Source organism: Theropithecus gelada, chromosome 13 (assembly GCF_003255815.1).
Source record: "Theropithecus gelada isolate Dixy chromosome 13, Tgel_1.0, whole genome shotgun sequence".
Taxonomy (NCBI): domain Eukaryota; kingdom Metazoa; phylum Chordata; class Mammalia; order Primates; family Cercopithecidae; genus Theropithecus; species Theropithecus gelada.
Window position 1 is genome coordinate 4,288,939 of NC_037681.1, and position 17,908 is coordinate 4,306,846.

Sequence of the window (17,908 nt, forward strand, 5' to 3'; positions counted from 1 at the left end):
CCTGTTTCTAACCTGTAGCTTGCTGCTTGACCTAGTTTGCATGAAGAGTCTTAGCCTTGGGTTTTACCTTCTGTAACATGAAGGGAGGCTGCATATAGACCCTCACAAATATGAGCTGCTATTGTTGTCATTAAGCCTTGATGAGTTTTCTGCCTTGAACCTCCTCCTTCTACCAGGATTAAAAATATATCAACCACACATGCCCTTTTATCACTCACACAGCACTTCACGCATGTCATTACATTCCATCCCTGTATTGTCCATGTGGTACAGGTGTGGCTACTCACTTTTTTTTTTTTTTTTTTTGAGACAGAGTCTAGTTCTGTCACCCAGGCTGGAGTGCATGGGTGCAATCTCAGCTCACTGCAACCTCTGCCTCCTGGGTTCACATGATTCTTCCACCTCAGCCTCTCAAGTATCTGGGACTACAGGCACCTGCCACCACGCCTGGCTAATTTTTGTATTTTTAGTAGAGACGGGGTTTCAGCATGTTGGTCAGTCTGTTCTCAAACTCCTGACCTCAGGTGATCCACTCACCTCAGCCTTCCAAAGTGCTGAGATTACAGGCGTGAGCCACCGCACCCTGCCAGCTACTCCCGTTGTACATACAAGGAAGAGAAAACTCAGAGATGTTGGGTGACCTCATTAACGTCGTAGGATCCTAGATCTAGAGAAGACCTTGAACGTTTTCTCCAGTTTGTTGCCTTTTAGCCTACTTAGTTTAGTTTGCTTTTAGCAATGAAGTCTCCCTTTCAAACAAAGTCCCATGGGAGGTCCAAGTTGTAAAGAAGAGGGCTCTGTTGGGAACAGGGTTCAAGGGATGAGTCCTGGCCCATTTATCCTTCCCTCTGCAGGGCTTCTCATTTCCAGAGACCTTGGAGAGAAGGGTCCAAGGAGCTCTGTTTGGAAAATCCCCATCCAAGTCAACACTCGCCTCAAATAAATGAGGAACAGGCCCCAAAAAGGGAGGTGACTTGGCCAAAATCAGACAGCAAGTGCATGACTTCTTAGACTCCAGAGACCAAGCCCAGAATCTAACAGAAACAACCTGGGCAGGTGAAAGGACCACACTCCTCACTCGCCTGTTTACTGAGGTGTGTTTGATAAGTGGTCACTCATGGTCTTGCACTCCCACCTACAGGGCCAAATTCAATACTCCATTCACTAATCTCATAATCTCCCAGATGCTCCTTTCCTTACACCCTGGTTGTTGGGGGGCAAGTCTTTTTATTTTCTAGGTATTGTGAAATAAAATATACATGCAGAAAACTGTGTAACTACATCCATGCCAAGAAATAGAATGCTGTCTGAACCCTAAAAGCCCCCAGGTGCTGCTGCCCGCCACTGTGTCTCCCAGGGGCCAAGTTTCACTGGGCCTTCAGAGAGAGCATGGCCTTGCTTCTCTCTGCATCACCAGTTCCCACAGCCCTCCACACAACAGCCCCATGTTGCCCATTTTGAACTTTGTATAAATGGAATTGCACTGTATGCATGCTTTTGTGATTCTTGTACCCACATTATGTTTGTAAGATTCATCTCTCTTGTGAGGTGCAGCTGGCTGTAATTGATTCATTTTCTTTGCCAAGGAGCATTGTGTTGTGTGCAGATAGATGATGTACAAATTCTTTCTGTGATGGGTGCTTGGGTTGTTTCCAGTAGAGGCTATTGTGGACAGTGCTGCCCCGCATCTTTTTTGCAGACAGATTTGCTCTCATATTATCCAGGGAGAGGAAGACTGAAGGAAGAAAGGAACTCTCAGAGAAGAGGCAGCCAGGCCCCAGCCCCTGGGGTGCGAAAGACACCTTGGTCTTTCAATTTCCCCAGCACTCTATACTCAAAGCCTGTCAAGACCAAGGACATAGTCAACAATATAGGCATTTTCAATATTTTATTGTAAAACAGAGCTGAAGTGACGGGAAGTAGGGATCTTTGCAGCCAACATATACAGCACTCATTCGCTGAGTACCTGCCGAGCCAGGCTAGGTGCTCGGCCCTGCGTATACGAGTCTTTTTTCCTGCTCTGCAGAGCTCCCAGCCTGGTGGGGGAGACAGGCAGAGGCACAGTCATCTTTCATACACGTCTCCAAGTGCCAGAAACTCTACAATGTCAAGGAGTAATTCATTCCTTCAGCAGAGGAGGAAGGAACCCCCAGGAGCCACATTTGCTCGGAGCCTTAGGAGCTGAGAAACTTCTGATAGGAGGTAAAGTACTGCAGGGAGCTGTAAAAAATCTGGAGTGGAGATGGAGCTCGGAGGCTGGGCAGCAGTGCCTGGACAGAGGAGTCCAGATTATGGAAGTGTTTCAAAAGGAAAAAAAAAAATTGTGGGGCCAACATAGTACCATAACTTTTAATTTTTACAAATTGGGACATCACAAAAAAGAAGAAAAAAATGGGAAAGCTACCATTTACTTTCACCATCATTTCACAAATGCAGGACTATTTTAAGCCCCCAGCCTCTCCCAAAAGAACATAATCTCCAAATGAAGTGCTCTCCTTCACGTGGACTAAAAAAGAAATCAGGAAATCCTTAATTTTCATTCTCCACAAACTCTTAAAAACCTTCCTCACGGACTGGCATTTGTTTGTAAAACAGGGTGTGGGAGCCACTTGGTGGGGGGTCATCAAGGGGCCTGATGTATCTGGGGCATGGGAACGTGGAATGAGGGAGGAGGAGGCAGTGGGGAGAAGAGAGCAGGCTGGGCGGGTGGTCGGGGTTTGATCCCGAATGCAGAGGCGACACGGAAGGGCTTTGCGCAGGGGCTGCTGTGCTCTGATTCACACACTAGAAAGACCATTCTGGAGGCAGCATGGAGGCTGGTCAGTTGAAGAGGAGGCAGAGTCCTGTGACCAGGTTCTTGTGACTCCTTCTGAGGATCCATCCCTCAATGACTTGTCCTCAGTGCCCCCATAGTTGGGAGCCCTGGGGCAGGGGGACTGGCAGTCCCTGCAGTCCTTGCCATGCCAGAATGGAAACAGGCAGGCCTGGGCAGTGCTACTCATCCTCCTGGAAGTAGAATTTGGTGACCATGACACCCTTGTCAGGCATATTGGTGAGACTGACGGGCTGGTCTGCTTCCATTGCTGTGCAGAGGAACCAGCCCGGGCAGGCGGCAGACTCGAAACTGGTGGTGGGGCCGCTGTCTGAGCGGACGAAGGCGAAGCGCTTGTCCTGTTTTCTGTTCTTGCTCAGGTCAGTGATGTTAACTGCCTGGAAATCAAAAGATGGGTAGGTGAGAGCTGAGGCCTAGGAAGTCCTGTGCTGCCTCCCTCTCCACTCCACACCATGACATGGCCCTCTGGACAGCCCAGAGTTAGTACAGGGGAAATGCTATATCCTAAAAGCCCCCAGGGGCTCCTGTCTGCCACTCTGTGGGACTCTGGGACCCAGGTTTATTTATTTATTTATTTATATTCCCCAGACAGAGTCTTGCTCTGTCCCCCAGGCTGGAGTGCAGTAGTGCAATCTCAGCTCACTGCAACCTCCACCTCCTTGGTTCGATTCTCCTGCCTCAGCCTCCTGAGTAGCTGGGATTACAGGCATGGACCACCACACTCATCTAATGTTTCGTATTTTTAATAGAGACAGGGTTTCACCATGTTGGCCAGGCTGGTCTCAAACTCCTGACCTCGTGATCTGCCCACCTCGGCCTCTCAAAGTGCTGGGATTACAGGCGTGAGCCACCGCACCTGGCCTGGTCCAGGTTTCTTAGGACAGCAAAGACACAAAGAGGCTGTCCCACTGTCACACCTTGATTTTGGGAAATCTGGCCGCTCTGGCCTTGGACCAGTAAGTCTCATAAATACACAGCACCATCAGCAGAAGCCAAGGCCTGTAGAGCTGGTGTTCTGTCAGGGTTTGAGCTCTGAGGAGATGAGGTGGTGGTGTGTTCCATGCAATGTCCTAGCCATCCCCACTCCTCACAGAACAGGCAGTCACCCTCCAGAACAGTGTCCCTGTCTACTGGTAAGGGATGTGATAGTGCCACAGTATGGCCACTCACAATGAGGTTAAGGTTGCATCCAGCAAGCCCCTGAGACAAAGCCATGTTTTCCCAGGGCTGGGAAACCCACTAACATTACATGAGATCAAGGAGCACAGGGCTCTGGGTGGGGCACCAACTAATCAATGTGAGTCGATAAGGATTGGAAGAGAAAGGTCCTGAGGATGGGCTTTGCTAGAAGAGGGCAGGTCCGAATGGGTTGGTGGCCTTTGAGCAAGGGAGTAGCACACAGAGATTCGGGTCCTGTGGGAGACCGTTAGAGTGGTGGGCCCCAGTGCCTGTGCCTCCTGGTGTCCACATTCCTATGCAGTCCCCTCTCACAAGGGGCTAGACTTAGCCACGTGAGTGGCTTTGGCCAATAGGATGATGTAAGCAGAAGTTATAATAAGCACCTGCATGTTGAGACTTGTCTTTTTGGAATAATCCCTTTTGAAGTCAGCCACCATGCTGTAAGGAAGCTCAAGCTGACTCTTAAACACTGAGAGATCACAGGGAAAGAGAGCCTGCAGAATGAGGGACCATCTCAGATGCCCAGCGCAAGCCAGGCACTCTGCTGAATGCAACTGCCAAAGTGAGCCCAGTGTGTTCCACCACGTAGAACAGAACTAACTACGCAGCTAATCCTGTTCAAGCCATAGAATCGTAAGAACAAATTTTGGTTTTTCAAGCCACTGGGTTTTGGGGTGATTTGATATCCAAAACAGGTTTTTACCTCCAGCTGGAGTCTGGTCTCATCACCAGACTTGACACAGGACAGGCACATCTTCCCTCCATGGATTCCCAAGAACAGAGCATGGGGCTCAATGGGTACCACATCTATCTTTTCTGGGGAAGAGCAGAGGGGGGGGTCAGGTTAATAGAAGAGGAGGCAGCAATAATGAAGAGACCCTGGGTATTTTTCTGTCTCCCCTGGTCCCACAAAACTAAAATCCCAAGGTCAGAAAGGCAGAGAGGTCTCATCTTCCTGGTCTGCATCTAAACAGAAGATTAAACCAAGCACCCTATCCAGTTACTCCTAGAGGCCTGAGTCTCCTGGATGTTGTTCCACGTGATTTCCATCTTTCCCTCACTTTCCCCAGGATGCCTATGCTCCAGGTCAATAGGTGTGTTGCTGAGGGGCAGGGAAAATGGCGCAAGGCCATGAGTGGGGCTCCACAGCAGCCTGGGGGTCTCTGAACCTCCTCTTTCCCTAAAAGGCCTCTATGCTCTCATGTAGCAACAAAAATCTCAGCCTCCTTGTGCTTCAGTGTGTTCATTAGGAGAACTAACAGGACAGGAAAGGTGGGTCTCATCCACTTTCAGAGTGAGGCAGGGGAGACAGAACGAGGGCATAGGGAAGGTGGGAAGGTGGAGGTAATACCATCCTACAACACCAAACAGGGGAGTGAAAACATCCTAGAAGGCTGGAACTAAAAGAATCGCACTTCCCGTCATCCAACTGACATCATCCCACTGAAGGGAAAGCTGAGGAACAGAGTGGGTGAAGCTTCTTCAAGTTCATCCATCTTGTTTAATACATGGACCAGAATATGGCTGAGTATGGTGTCCAGGAATAAGAGACATAGCCCAGCCTTATACATGGTGGATTAATTTGGGATTGAGTTAGGGTTTGAACAACATAGGAACATGGAGGCTTAATAGGCACTGGAGGAAGGGAACTGACAACCTTGCCTTCTGGTATTTGTCCTTCCCAGCTGTGGCCCTGGGACCGCTGTGCCTATAGTCACCGACCCCTGACCTAGACTCTACCTCTCCATGCCCTTTTCAGGCTGCCCTCATATGTGCCCTTTAGTAGCCAGGCCCTCCCAGCTTCAAACTTGAGTACAAAGACCCAATAAGGATTAGGACATTGCACCTAGGGTTTGTGCAGGCAGGTCATGCTGCTGCAGACAGAGGGGCAAGGTGACCCAGCGCCCACACACATTGGCTTTCCTGGCAAGCGCTCACCTTCTAAATTGACATTTGGTCCTTGCAAGTATCCAGCAACTAGTTGGTTGTTCCTCAGGTAGAAGGTCTTCTGGTTAACATCCCAGATTCTGAAAAGGAAAAGGACTCAGCTGTAGTGCACAGCTGCTATGGGCCCGGCCTTGTGCTTAGCACCTTCCTGTGTCCCCCAGAACTTGTTAAATTTGCATCCAGCTCTTCCTGGGGTATGGTATATTAGTATACCCATGGCATGCATGGATGAGAAGACTGAGGCTGACACTGGTTAAGAGGCAGGCCCAACCCTCACAGCTGGTGAGCAGTGAGCCCACATTTGACTCCCCTCCTCACTTGCTTCCCATCTTAGATTCCCAGGGCAGGCACTTCGGTTTCAGCAAAGCACACTGCAGAGCAGCAACATCCAAACAAACTTTCTGGGATGCAAAAATGTTCTATAGCTGCACTGCCCAATAGGGTGGCTGCTAACCACGTGTGGCTGTTGAGCTCTTGCAATGTGGATAGTGTGACCAAGGGTCTCGATTTTAAATTTTCTTCTCTTTTCATTCAATTAAGTATACATTTAAATAGCCACCTGAGACTAGTGGCTACCACAGCACCTAGTTAGAAGTTTCAAGAGACAGAACACCTTGCAGCTAACTCACTCTGAGCCTTAAACCAGGAAGGTCTGTCCCTAGAGCCTTTCCTCCATTAGCTGGTGACCTGCTCAGAGTCCTGCAGGAGCAGCTGCCCTTGGGAACAAGCAGGCTTCCTCTTTACCTCAGCCAGTGGCTTGCTTCTGGGTCCCAATCCTTTCTTCTTGGTAAAGAGCCTCTCTGGTTGAGAGCAGGACTCAAAGCTGTGAGATGTAATAAACAGAGCCCCAGCCAGCATGTCCTGGGACCTGTGCCTCATATCCTCACCTGTGAAGTGTGGCTAACTCTACCCACCTCATCAGGTGGCTCTGAAAAGCCCACACGCTCAACGAGGAGTGGCCGGGCAAACCAAAGTGCTTTGCATATGGCAGCATTGGCCTGTTTGTGATTATCCTAGTTTCTAGATTTAGCTTCAATCTGGAGGGATTAGACATTGCCTGCTGGGGCCTCCAGGGGGATCTCCTGGAGCTTCTAGCTGATCAGAGCAGGCAGAGGCAACCTGGGGAAGCAGACAGTCCCCTTTTCTGGAAGGGAGAGACTTGTCACTCATATGCCCACAGAACCTGACTTGCAGCCTCAACCCAGACAAACATAAAGGTCAGATTGGGGGAGAAGTCACCCCAACATGATTTCACTGCTGGAATGTCACACGGCAGAGGGCATGTACAAGCAGTCCTGTCATTTCTGTCAGCATCACATCTTTACAATAGGGACGGTCTCACAAAGCCCTGATTCCATTTTCAAATCACAGTGATTTTCAGGCATTTTACAATGCACAGAATCCTGTTATGCTATTATCTGTGCATTTAACTTTCACAACAACCCGGTAAGGCACACACGGAATTATCGTGAATCTCATGTCACAGATGTCACAGGTGGGGAAACCAAGGCCCCTGGAGAATGGGACCCTCTGACGTGTCAGCACAGACAGGCATTGCTCGTATCAGTCTGGGCCTTCAGGCTGTGCCCTGGTGCCCCTCTCTGCTTCTCTGTCAGCACATTCAGCTGGGCCTGAATCGCAGCCGCACTCCTTGGCATGCATCTATTACTCACTGGGTTGCTGAGTCTCTGGGAAAGTTAGACAGCCCTCCGGTCGTACCATCCACATCTGCGATATTTTGAAATACAAGCCCTGAAGCCCATGCACGTAACAGCCTCTTTCTTGAATAATGGACATCCTCTCCAGCCCAAACCCAGTTCTCAGGCCCTGTAGGGCCTGGCAGCCCCCAGCAGCTGTGATATGTTTCCAGTCTCCAGCTAATCCACCCTCACCTCCTCCTCCTTGGGGTAGCCTTACCTGAAGGCTTGCATCTTGCTGGGTTTTCTCCCAGAGGGCCGGCCAACCGTCTCTGAATGGAACAGGAAGAGGAGGAGACAGATTAGGTGACTGCCGAGGCCCCTGCAGATTTCCATTCTGTGACTGCAGCAAGACAATGGACTGCCATTGCGGGCCCAGAGTTGCGGTTTATAAAGAAATAGTCACTCACCCAAGCTAGGCATCTGCCACCCTGCCCCACTCTGAGAAGCGGAAATACCCTCCTCACATTTCCAAAAAGAGAAACCCTTGCTGTTGTCACTTTCAACCCCGCTAAGTGTCGCAATGGAGTGTTGTAACTGATTCCCTCCCCTTTTTCCCCTGTGCAATTTCCCCAAAATTGAGATTTCTATTTCCCCTTCATTGAGTTCCTGGGAAGAAGAGCACAATGGAAACCAAACTCCCTACTGTGCCTGACAGGTACCCGGAGTCTGTTTGTTGACTTTTTAAAAAACAGATTTGCGCAGAAAGGCCCTTTTTTCATAATAAAATGAAAGGGCTCCCTGCACATGGGACAGTCTCATGTCACTTTGTGTTCTTTGAAGGATGGACAGCCTTGGACTCCAGACCATAGATTGGCCAACATTCTGTAAAGGACGAGAGAGTAAATATTTTAGGTTCTGTGGGCCACGATGACTGAGCTCAGCTGTCTGTTTCACAAAAGGACATTGGCAATCCATAAATCAACAAGCCTAGCTGTGTTCCAATACAACTGTATTTGCAAAAGCAGGGGATGGACCGGATTTGGCCTGCATCTGCTGACCCCTGATGTAAAGTGAGTCCTTCTGAGAGGTGCTTTAAAATCACCTATTTTCCCACTATCTTACGTCTTTAAAGTTATGGTCTTGGGACGATGACATAAACTCAGCATTTGGACAGGAATGGCTCTAAATTCAACCTCTGCCACTTGCCATGTGCCACCCGTGTGACCTCGAACAAATCATTTCATTAGTTGAGCCTCTGTTTCTTCACTCTCAGAATGAGGGTGATCGTGTCTTTTTCACAGATGGATGGAAGGAAGGGAAAGAGGGAGGGAGGGAGAGAGGAAGCAAGTGTAGGGAGGAAGAGGAGAACTTCTGGCCCATAATGGGTTCTGATACACAATAACTTCCTTCCTTACAATATTCTAGACAGGAAAAAGGTAAGCATGCTCCTATTTTATGGGTAGAAAAAGGTGAAGAGAATTTCTGCATGATCTACGGGATGGACAGTGCTGGCGCAGAAGTATAGGTTGCAGTGTTTTAGAGCTGGACAGGAGCTTGGCAATCATCCTGTCCCAACCTGGCATTATTTTCAAGAAGACTCAGAAAAGACTCAGACAAAAAAGCGATCTGTCCAAGGTCACACAGCTTGCTGATGGCAAAGGTATGCAGAGAAATCCAGGTCTTCTGACCTCCAGCCCCGGGCACTTGATTATTAACAAATGCTTCAGAAACTTTAAACTCTAATACTTAACACACTTTGGGAAGTGGCAAATAAGTAGGCAGGTTAATATACATCACCTCCTTCAGCTAGTCCTCACAAAAACAAATGAACTAACAAAATGTCTCCTTGGCCCTCAAAGGAAGACACTATTTCTCAAACGTGTTTCAAAAAGAATGGGTGGGCTGGGCACGGTGGCTCACGCCTGTAATCCCAGCACTTTGGAAGGACGAGGTGGGTGGATCACCTGAGGTCAGGAGTTCAAGACCAACCTGGCCAACATGGTGAAACTCCATCTCTACTAAAAATGCAAAAATTAGCAGGGGGCGGTGGCGGCGTGCACCTGCAATCCCATCTACTCGGGAGGCTGAGGCAGGAGAATCACTTGAACCCAGGAGGTGGAGGTTGCAGTGAGCCAAGATCATGCCATTGCACTCCAACAACATGATCCTAGGTAACAGAGTAAGACTCCATCTCCAAAACAAAAGCAAAAACAAAAAGTATGAGTGACTCACTCAAGGTCATGCAGCTTGTGAGGACAGTACAAGAATACAGACAAAATGTCAAAATGTTTACTACTACAGCAGTTGATCTTGATGAGTCTGACTATTTTCAACCAAATCAGAATCTTTCTCTCAACCAACAAATCTTCCAACCAACAAATCAGAATCAAACACTTTGTGTCCAAAGAGTTAATCCTGCAAAGGTGGAAGGCTATGAATGAAGTTCCCAAAAGTTTAAAGAATGCATCCTTCAGAGGAAATAGAACATTTCTGCAAAATTGTGTCAACTCCCTGGGTGATGGGTTTTTTAGGCAAAATGGCATGTCTGTATTCCTGTACGGTCCTCACAAGCTGTGTGACCTTGAGTGAGTCACCCATCCTTTTTGACACATGTTCGAGAAATAGTGTCTTCCTTTGAGGGCCAAAGAAGCATTTTGTTTGTTCATCTGATTGTTATTGTGAGGACTAGCTGAAGGAGGTGATGTACATGAACCTGTCTACTTATTTGCCACTTCCAGAGTGTGTTGAATATTAGGGTTGAAAATTTCCGAAGCATTTGTCAATCATCAAGTGTATCACTTTAGCATCACACCCTCTGAAAGAGAAGGCAGCTAGCGCCTGACTGGGATAGGTTCTCTCCTATCTGTCTTTCTTCAGTCCTCTGGAATTGGAAAGCCGTAATTCTCTCAAAAAATGTCCTTACAGATTGCAGAAGAGAAGTGGCTTGCCAAGGTATGGTGGAGAGTTCCATCCTGGCCACTGCCCTCTGACGGCATCTCAAGTAAAAGCCCCACCCACAGTGTGGCTCCTAGGTAAATGTTTCTCTGACCCCAGTCTGAATTCAGAGAAAGAGTATTCTCCTGGAGAAAAGATGCTCGGGGCTCCTGTAACCTCCTTGCTCTGTGTCGTTTCCCCACTCTGTCCTGAGAAGTGGCCCAGCCTGCCCTTTCTCGATATGCAGAGGGTGAGGATGGGGGTGGTCCCTGGGGCAGGAGTTATGGAGTCTAGGTCTGAATCCCCCTGTGTGATTTCCGAGCTGGGCCACCCCCACACAATGTACAGAGACTGTCTTGGTCTCAGTTTCATTATCTGATAGAGCTAATAATAGAAGCCACGTCATCGGTTACTATACAGATTGAATGAAATGCTGCACGTGATGAATCATGCCTTGACCCTGGCACTTGGGGAATACTCACACCATGGCTTTTGTGTACGCTTCTTTACCCCTAGTAAAGTGGGAGAGATCAGGCCCAGTGAACGCCCCAGCCCCTTGCTCCTGCCGTGCACTCCCAGCCTTCCTGCTCTGTATCCTGACCCATCCTCCTTTCCCAGTCCAGTCTCAAGCCTGCTCTGACTCTAAAGGAGGGGGCTGTCAATCACTGTGGCTTAGGGAGAGGAAGAAAGGGAACAGGGGAAGCTCTCTCCCTCTTCCTCACGCTTCTGGCCACAAGTCCACTCTTGGTTTCATGTTATCTCACCCAAACAGTTAGCGTCCTTATGATTTCTGCCCACAGGAAATCTCTGACTAATCTTATTCTCGGTTCTGGGTCCTCAACACCCCCCCAGTTCTGCTTCCTAGATGAAGCTTTAAGACCACAGCACATAAAGGACTATGCCTTCCCAGTCAGCACCCACAGCTTTCATCGGAGTTCCTGGTCATCACAATTGTATCTAGTGCCTTCTATGTGCTGAGCCCTGTGCTACCAAACACTAGAGACAACAGGAGTGTCTAAGCCCCATGTAAAGGGGTTTTGGTGAAGCAGAGAGATAGGGAAACCAGGTTGTCCATGTCTTAGGAGGGACACTGCACTGCTGCAAGGAGACACATCTTGTGTTGATGCTTGTAAAGCGTTTAGCACAGCCACCCATGTGGGAAGTGTTCAATAGATGTTGGCTATTTCTCAATATTGGTTAATTGCATCTTTCAGTTCTAGGATTTCCATTTGGTTCCTTTTTTGTGTAGTTGTTAGTTCTCTGCCAAAAATTCCAATCTTGTGTTTTAAATCTTTGAGTATATTCTCCATAGTTCTTTCAAAGTCTGCCCCGATTCAGATCCATGATTTGAATCCCTGCTGGATCTCCATTTATTGCCTGTTTCTCCCTGATACACAGGTCTTCTTGCATGTGCCTCATTCCTTTTTAATGACTGCTGAATACTACATATTAAACACTGTAGAGGTCATTCAAGGCTCTGGATGATTGTTATCTGTACCCTGAGATGGTTCACTTTTGCTCCTGCTGGACAGGTAGGCCAGGAGCCTTTCAAAAGCAGGTAACCTCTACCCTAGCAGGACTTGAGATCATTCAGAGGAGGGCTTCAGTACCTGTGAAGGCTGACCCAGATTTCCAAATTGGGTGGGGATTATCAGGGACCCTCCTTGTAGGTAGGATATAAGGTACAAATTTTATCTCCCCCACCAAGTTCCGTGAATGCTCAAAATCTCAGCTGAAGTTTTTGAAACCAGCACATGTGCCCAAGAGTAAGGGGCGCCAGTGCTGGGCTCCACCTCACTGGGCTCAGACAGTTCCTTACAGCCTTGGCCATTCTCTGATGCCTCCAAAGAGATCTTTTGGAAATATGTTTTGTCTAGCTTTTCTAGTTATTCATAGCAGTAGAGGTGGTCATAAACAACCTAGGCCAGAGGTATCTGATGTAATCTACTGTTTTTTGTTTGTTTGTTTGTTTTTTGAGATGGAGTTTCATTCTTGTTGCCCAGGCTGGAGTGCAATGGAGCAATCTCAGCTCCCTGCAACCTCCGCCTCCCGGGTTCAAGCAATTCTCCTGCCTCAACCTCCCACATAGCTGGGATTACAGGCATGTGCCACCATCCCCCCGCTAATTTGTATTTTTAGTGGAGACAGGGATTCACCACGTTGGTCATGCTGGTCTCGAACTCCCGACCTCAGGTGATCCACCTATCTTGGCCTCTCAAAGTGCTGGGATTATGGGCATGAGCCACTGTGCCCGACCCATAATCTACTTTTTAAAAATCTTATTATTCAGGATGGCTGGAGTTTGAGTGGCATTTAGAGGTAGGGGTAGGAAAAGTGATTTGAAAAGTTGGGTGAGCTCCAGAGAAGGAATGGCCTTTAATGCCACCCCAGTGAGCTGGAAACTTACCTTTTAAAAAACTTAATAAGAGGGTAATGTTGTCAGGTGTATTTTATTAAGATCATGTTGGAGACAGTGGACAGATGGATTAAACTTGGATGGGGTCATTGACCCCGGAGGCAGAGCAGTGGTACGCTGGTAAATGTTTAACAATTGAATCTCCAAGAAAAGTTTCCATTTGCCAATTTCCATGACATAATACGCCTACCACGGATAATTTCAAGCTACTGACGTGATATCACTGAATGGGGAGCTGGGGAGACATATACACAATTGGATCCTGTGGGCTGCAGCACCCCAGAGAGGCAGGAAGATTCAGCCCTTCTAAAGGAAAATTGTCTCCACATTTCTTAGCTCCAACTTCCCTCCTCCTCAGCCCGAATGGCTCACCCCACAAGTTTCACCCCCCCTTGCAGAAAACAATCCTTACTGACAAATCCAGTTTGTCGGGAAGCTTTAACAAATTTCAGTACAAACATTTCCATCTGGACCTCCTGGAGCTGCATTTGTGTCCCCCAAGCACTATTTGTGAAATGTTGGCATCCAGCTTTGGGTGGACAGATGTGCACCCTGCCTTGTAATGACTTCATCTCACATTTAGTGGTTTCAGCCACCACTTGAATCCTGAGTGTCACAGGACACACCACACAATATAAGCAATATTGTTTTCCAAACTTTGTAAATTTTTGCTAAGATAATGCTGCAAAGACTCCAGTTGCTCTTTCCGAGTCATGGGTAAAAACTTTAGTACAAAGAAGAGAAAGAAGCACAAGAAATACAAACCCCCAGGGTATAATCTGATGTCTTCTTTTTGTTAGTCCCCACTGACCCAACCCTGCCAAGTAACCAAGTTAATTTTAACCAAATCCGTCAACTTATTAGAAGCTCCCTAAGGCAGCAGGACAGGTTTGGAAACATCTGTCCGCCTGAGTACCTCTACTCTCCAAGCTGCAGCCCCCAGGCTTGCTGCTCTCAGAGTGAGCACCTCTTCTCTCCTGGATGATGAAGGGGATCAGGACATGGTATATAAGCCAACTGTTATCTACAAGAAGCTACTCTCCTCTTGGATCTAGATGGTTAACTTCATGTGAATCCTTTCTGAGGTTCAGAACCTTCCAAGATGATTTTTGCCCCAGCAGTTTATGGGTTAGCTATGGATCTGCCCTGAAAGTCATTACTTATGTAGTTATCTTGTGTTTTCAGAGGTACATGTTTGCTCTTGCCTTCTTGCCTTTGATGATTAGTTTTATAATCCCCCTGCAGGCAGGAGGAAATGGAGAAGAACAGACACCATGGGGAAGGGGACAACTGTGTTGCTTAGTTGTTGTAGTTTAGGCTCTGTGTTACACTTTCACACAGATCTCCTTTTGTCTACATAACAGCTGTGCAACATGGACAGACATACTGACACCCACTTTTAAAATGAGTACAAATTCATTGTCACTTTACAGAAGAACTCAAGGTTCAGGCTACTCTGTCTATGGAGTGGCCATTCTTTTATTCCTTTACTTTCTTAATAAACTTGCTTTCACTTTGAAAAAAAAAAAAGAAGAAGAAGAAGAAGAAGAACTCAAGGCTTAGAAAGATTAACTCACTTGCTCCAGATCCTGGACAGGCCAGGATTGAAACCCAGTTTTGTTATTTCTTCCCACACTGCAGTCCTGCTAAAGTGGCTGCTGACTTTTTTCTCACTGTTTCATTGCATGGTTAACAGAAGCAAGAATTACATTTGTTCCTATGGTGTTTCTTTTGGGCTGAACTCTCATCTCATAGAGTAACTATTTAGTTCATAATTGCTTGAAAATTCAGGGAGGATTTTTGGTAATGGAAAGAAATGATTCTAAAACCTTACACAGGTTACAGGGAAAGCTCTTTACCTGGTAAAGTGGACTAGAGTGACAATTATCTTGGTTTGTCTAGGACTTTCTTGACTTTATTACTGAAAGTTCTACACCTTGGCAAATCCCTCAGTCCCTGAAAAACTCAGATAATTGGGTTATTCTAAATTATCAACCCTTAAAGGGCACTGGCACCTCTGGTGGCTGCTGCTGCAAATTGCAGGCCCAATTAATGATTGCAATTGTACCCTGCCAGTGTAGTCTGTTTTTATTAGCAGAGATGTGATCCATTTTATTAGACAACAGATAGATAGATAGATAGATACATACATACATACATACATACATACATACATACACAGAGCAATCACATAGGAGTATTCAAAAACCTTAGTGAGTCTGCCACTTGGGAAAATAAACCATAGCAGATATATTAGTAATCAATCATTTTCATTCTGATTAATTATTTATTAAAACATTCATCTTTAACTTCCTTCAACTACATAATCAAGATATTGTTCATCTCTAGTAGCCTAAAATTGTTTTCAGACTTGGATCCTAAAAAGGATTTACCCTTTTAGTCAGCACTGTCTTCACCTTCTCCTCTTCCTCCACCTCCTTCTTCATACAAGTCAGCTGTGAGAGAAGTGGTGGGACCCCATTGTGTAGAGAGAAAGCAGAGGTCCAGAGAAACGAATGACTAGTCCAAGGTAACACAAAGTGTATGCACATGGTTCCATCTCTATCCTTTACCCTCTGTGCTCACCCTTCCAGTTTCCAGTCAGAGTATGAATCCCCTCAACTTTTCTCTTCTTGGCACCCTGTTCTGTGCTTGGCAAACATTGATACCTCCCATATTCCTGGCCTTACTTAGATGGAGAATGTGGTTCCTCTGCCTAGGGAACATGGTGTCTTCACTAAGCTTATTGCACTTGTTTCCCGAATTCAATCCAATTCAAGTTCACACACATTTATTTAGCACCTATTGTGTGTCAGTTCAAAGTATTTTGGGATGAACCAGTTTTAAGCACAGAGATTTATTTCTTCACAATGTATCACTATCTGGTTCTAAGAGTGGTTCCAGCATCCTACTTTACATATTTGAAAAATGCATAAGACGATGGGCTAACATTGTAGCACAACCCACCAGGGACCATTGTACCCACTGGGGGACAGGGGAGGATCTGCTGCCCCCAGAATAACTGCTTGTGGTTGACAAAGCAATTCCCCTCTCCATGATTTTGTTAAGTCTCTGTGCCCCCATAGCATAGTGTAGTGGTTTGAAGACAGACTGTCTGCAGTCAACCCACCTCCTCCTCTTATACTAGCTGTCTGGCCGTGGGCAAATTACCTAATCTCTCTATATCCATTTCCTCTTCTGAAAATGTGAGCAATAATAGTCCTTCCTCATAGGGTTATTGAGAGGATTCAGTGGGATAACCCATGTAAAGAGCTCAGCACGGCGCCTAGCTTGTAATGTGTCCATGACACATTAAGAGCTGACACTTCCATTGTGCTTATTACAAGCTAAGAGTTGTTCAGCTTCCTCTAGACCTCCTCTTAATACCCAGAAAGGAGAGTAAGGAAAGTAAGACCCAGAAAGGAGAATGGCCTGCCCATTAGAGGCCAATTTTATTTTATTTTATTTATCTTTATTTATCTATTTTTTTAAGACAGAGTGTTTCTCTCTGTTGCCCAGACTGAAGTGGAGTGGTGTGATCTCCATTCACTGCAACCTCCACCTCCCGAGTTCCAGCAATTCTCCTGCCTCAGCCACCCAAGTAGCTGAGATTGCAGGTATGCACCACCACGCCCAGCTAATTTTTGTATTTTTAATAGAGATAGGGGTTTCACCACCTTGACCAGGCAGGTCTCGAACTCTTGACCTCAAGTGATCCACCCACTTTGGCCTCCCAAAGTGCTGGGATTACAGACATGAGCCACTGTGCCCAGACTCGGGGGTCTATTTTAAATTAGAAACTTAAAATTAGAGTCTACAGACCAATGATCCTGAGTGGTTTTTCCTTTGTGCCACACAAATCCTAACCAGAGGTTGCAAACTGGCAGCTTATAATTTAAATATTTTATCTGCTTGCTTTATTGTCTTATTTAATCAGAATACTATACACAATGAAATCAGAATATCTGACTCTTCTGCAAAAGTGAGAAGTTCTGGCCACCTGGGCCTGCATTCTCTTGTGACAACTATCTGGTGGAACTGACTAGTGCCGAGTCCTTAATTCTCCACAGTCTCCACCCTTCCCTGTCAATCAACCCTCAGACCTTGTGGCTCAGTGCCACATTCTATTAGTATTTCTCATTGAGTTCACACTGTTCTTTCTCTCATTTAACAGAGCTATTTCACCAATTTCCCTATTCTATCAACAGTTGAAAATGACCCCCACACTCCAAGGACTCTATGACTTTTGTCACAGCAGTTACCCCTCTTTGTTCACCTGCTGCTCCAGCAGGCACTAGGCTTGCAGCCCCTGCCTCAGAGTGCCTGCACGGTCTCCCACGGATGCCTCCCTGTGCCCAGGTCCCCCAGACAGGCCTAAAGCCCCATGCGCTTGACATTTTCCTGGACGCTTGTTCACCAGAGCCTGAAAGCATTTGGTAAACACCAATCGTAGATATTTTCCTCTCTCATTTCTCAGGTGGAAAAATAAGAGTGGAAGGAGCTTACCTAAAGCCATGGGGAGGCCTGATAGGACAGGAGGTCTTCCGAGGTCTTCCAGACTCTAACTCTAACTGAGCTGCTGCCCATAAAGTAGCATCCAGGCAGTACCTGGGCCACAGCCCCTCCCAGGGTGGAGCTGCTCCTCCTTCCAGAACACCTCAGAGAGTGCAAGGAGGAGCCCAGCCTCTCCTCCCACATACTCGCAAAGGGCTGGCCAGCATGAGGACATGGGCCGGCTGATGGCTGACGTGATGCCAAGCAGGCCCCGTTTCCAGGAGAGTGACTCAGGCAGGCAGAAACCAAACTGGTTCTTATCTGCGTAAGATGAGAGGTCACATGCAGAGAACTGAGCTGGGCCTTCATGCTTACCCCAACCCCGACTGCCGCCAGCTCATGCATGTGTGCACACATTCATTCAGAACACACGTGTTGGCTTCATCCTGTGTGCCGGGCACTCTT

The 17,908-nt window shown here is 47.1% G+C and overlaps 1 protein-coding gene across 3 annotated transcripts; it reads right to left on the reverse strand.

Moving 5' to 3' along the window:
• Window positions 1-1,871: 1,871 nt before the first annotated feature.
• On the reverse strand, window positions 1,872-17,619 carry IL1RN (interleukin 1 receptor antagonist). 3 transcript variants are annotated; one of them, XM_025353763.1, is made up of 6 exons: window positions 17,456-17,581; window positions 15,343-15,405; window positions 7,877-7,928; window positions 5,951-6,039; window positions 4,716-4,828; window positions 1,872-3,210 (listed from the first exon to the last, which is right to left on the reverse strand). In XM_025353763.1, the coding sequence occupies exons 3-6, from the start codon at window positions 7,888-7,890 to the stop codon at window positions 2,995-2,997; spliced, it is 432 nt and encodes a 143-aa protein (XP_025209548.1). In that variant the 5' UTR covers window positions 7,891-7,928; window positions 15,343-15,405; window positions 17,456-17,581; the 3' UTR covers window positions 1,872-2,994. The 3 variants fall into 3 exon arrangements, with proteins under 3 accessions (XP_025209548.1, XP_025209547.1, XP_025209546.1); XM_025353762.1 differs by lacking the exon at window positions 15,343-15,405 and having other exon boundaries at window positions 17,456-17,619; XM_025353761.1 differs by lacking the exons at window positions 15,343-15,405; window positions 17,456-17,581 and having other exon boundaries at window positions 7,877-8,050.
• Between the last annotated feature and the right edge of the window lie 289 nt (window positions 17,620-17,908).

Excerpts from the sequence above, each read along its gene's own strand:
- IL1RN (XM_025353761.1), bottom strand. The coding sequence starts at position 7,992 with ATGGAAATCTGCAGGGGCCTCGGCAGTCACCTAATCTGTCTCCTCCTC. Across the intron at positions 4,829-5,950 it reads ACCAAATGTCAATTTAGAAG|AAAAGATAGATGTGGTACCC; the intron begins GTGAGCGCTTGC and ends GCTCTTCCCCAG. Across the intron at positions 3,211-4,715 it reads AGACCAGACTCCAGCTGGAG|GCAGTTAACATCACTGACCT; the intron begins GTAAAAACCTGT and ends TTTGATTTCCAG.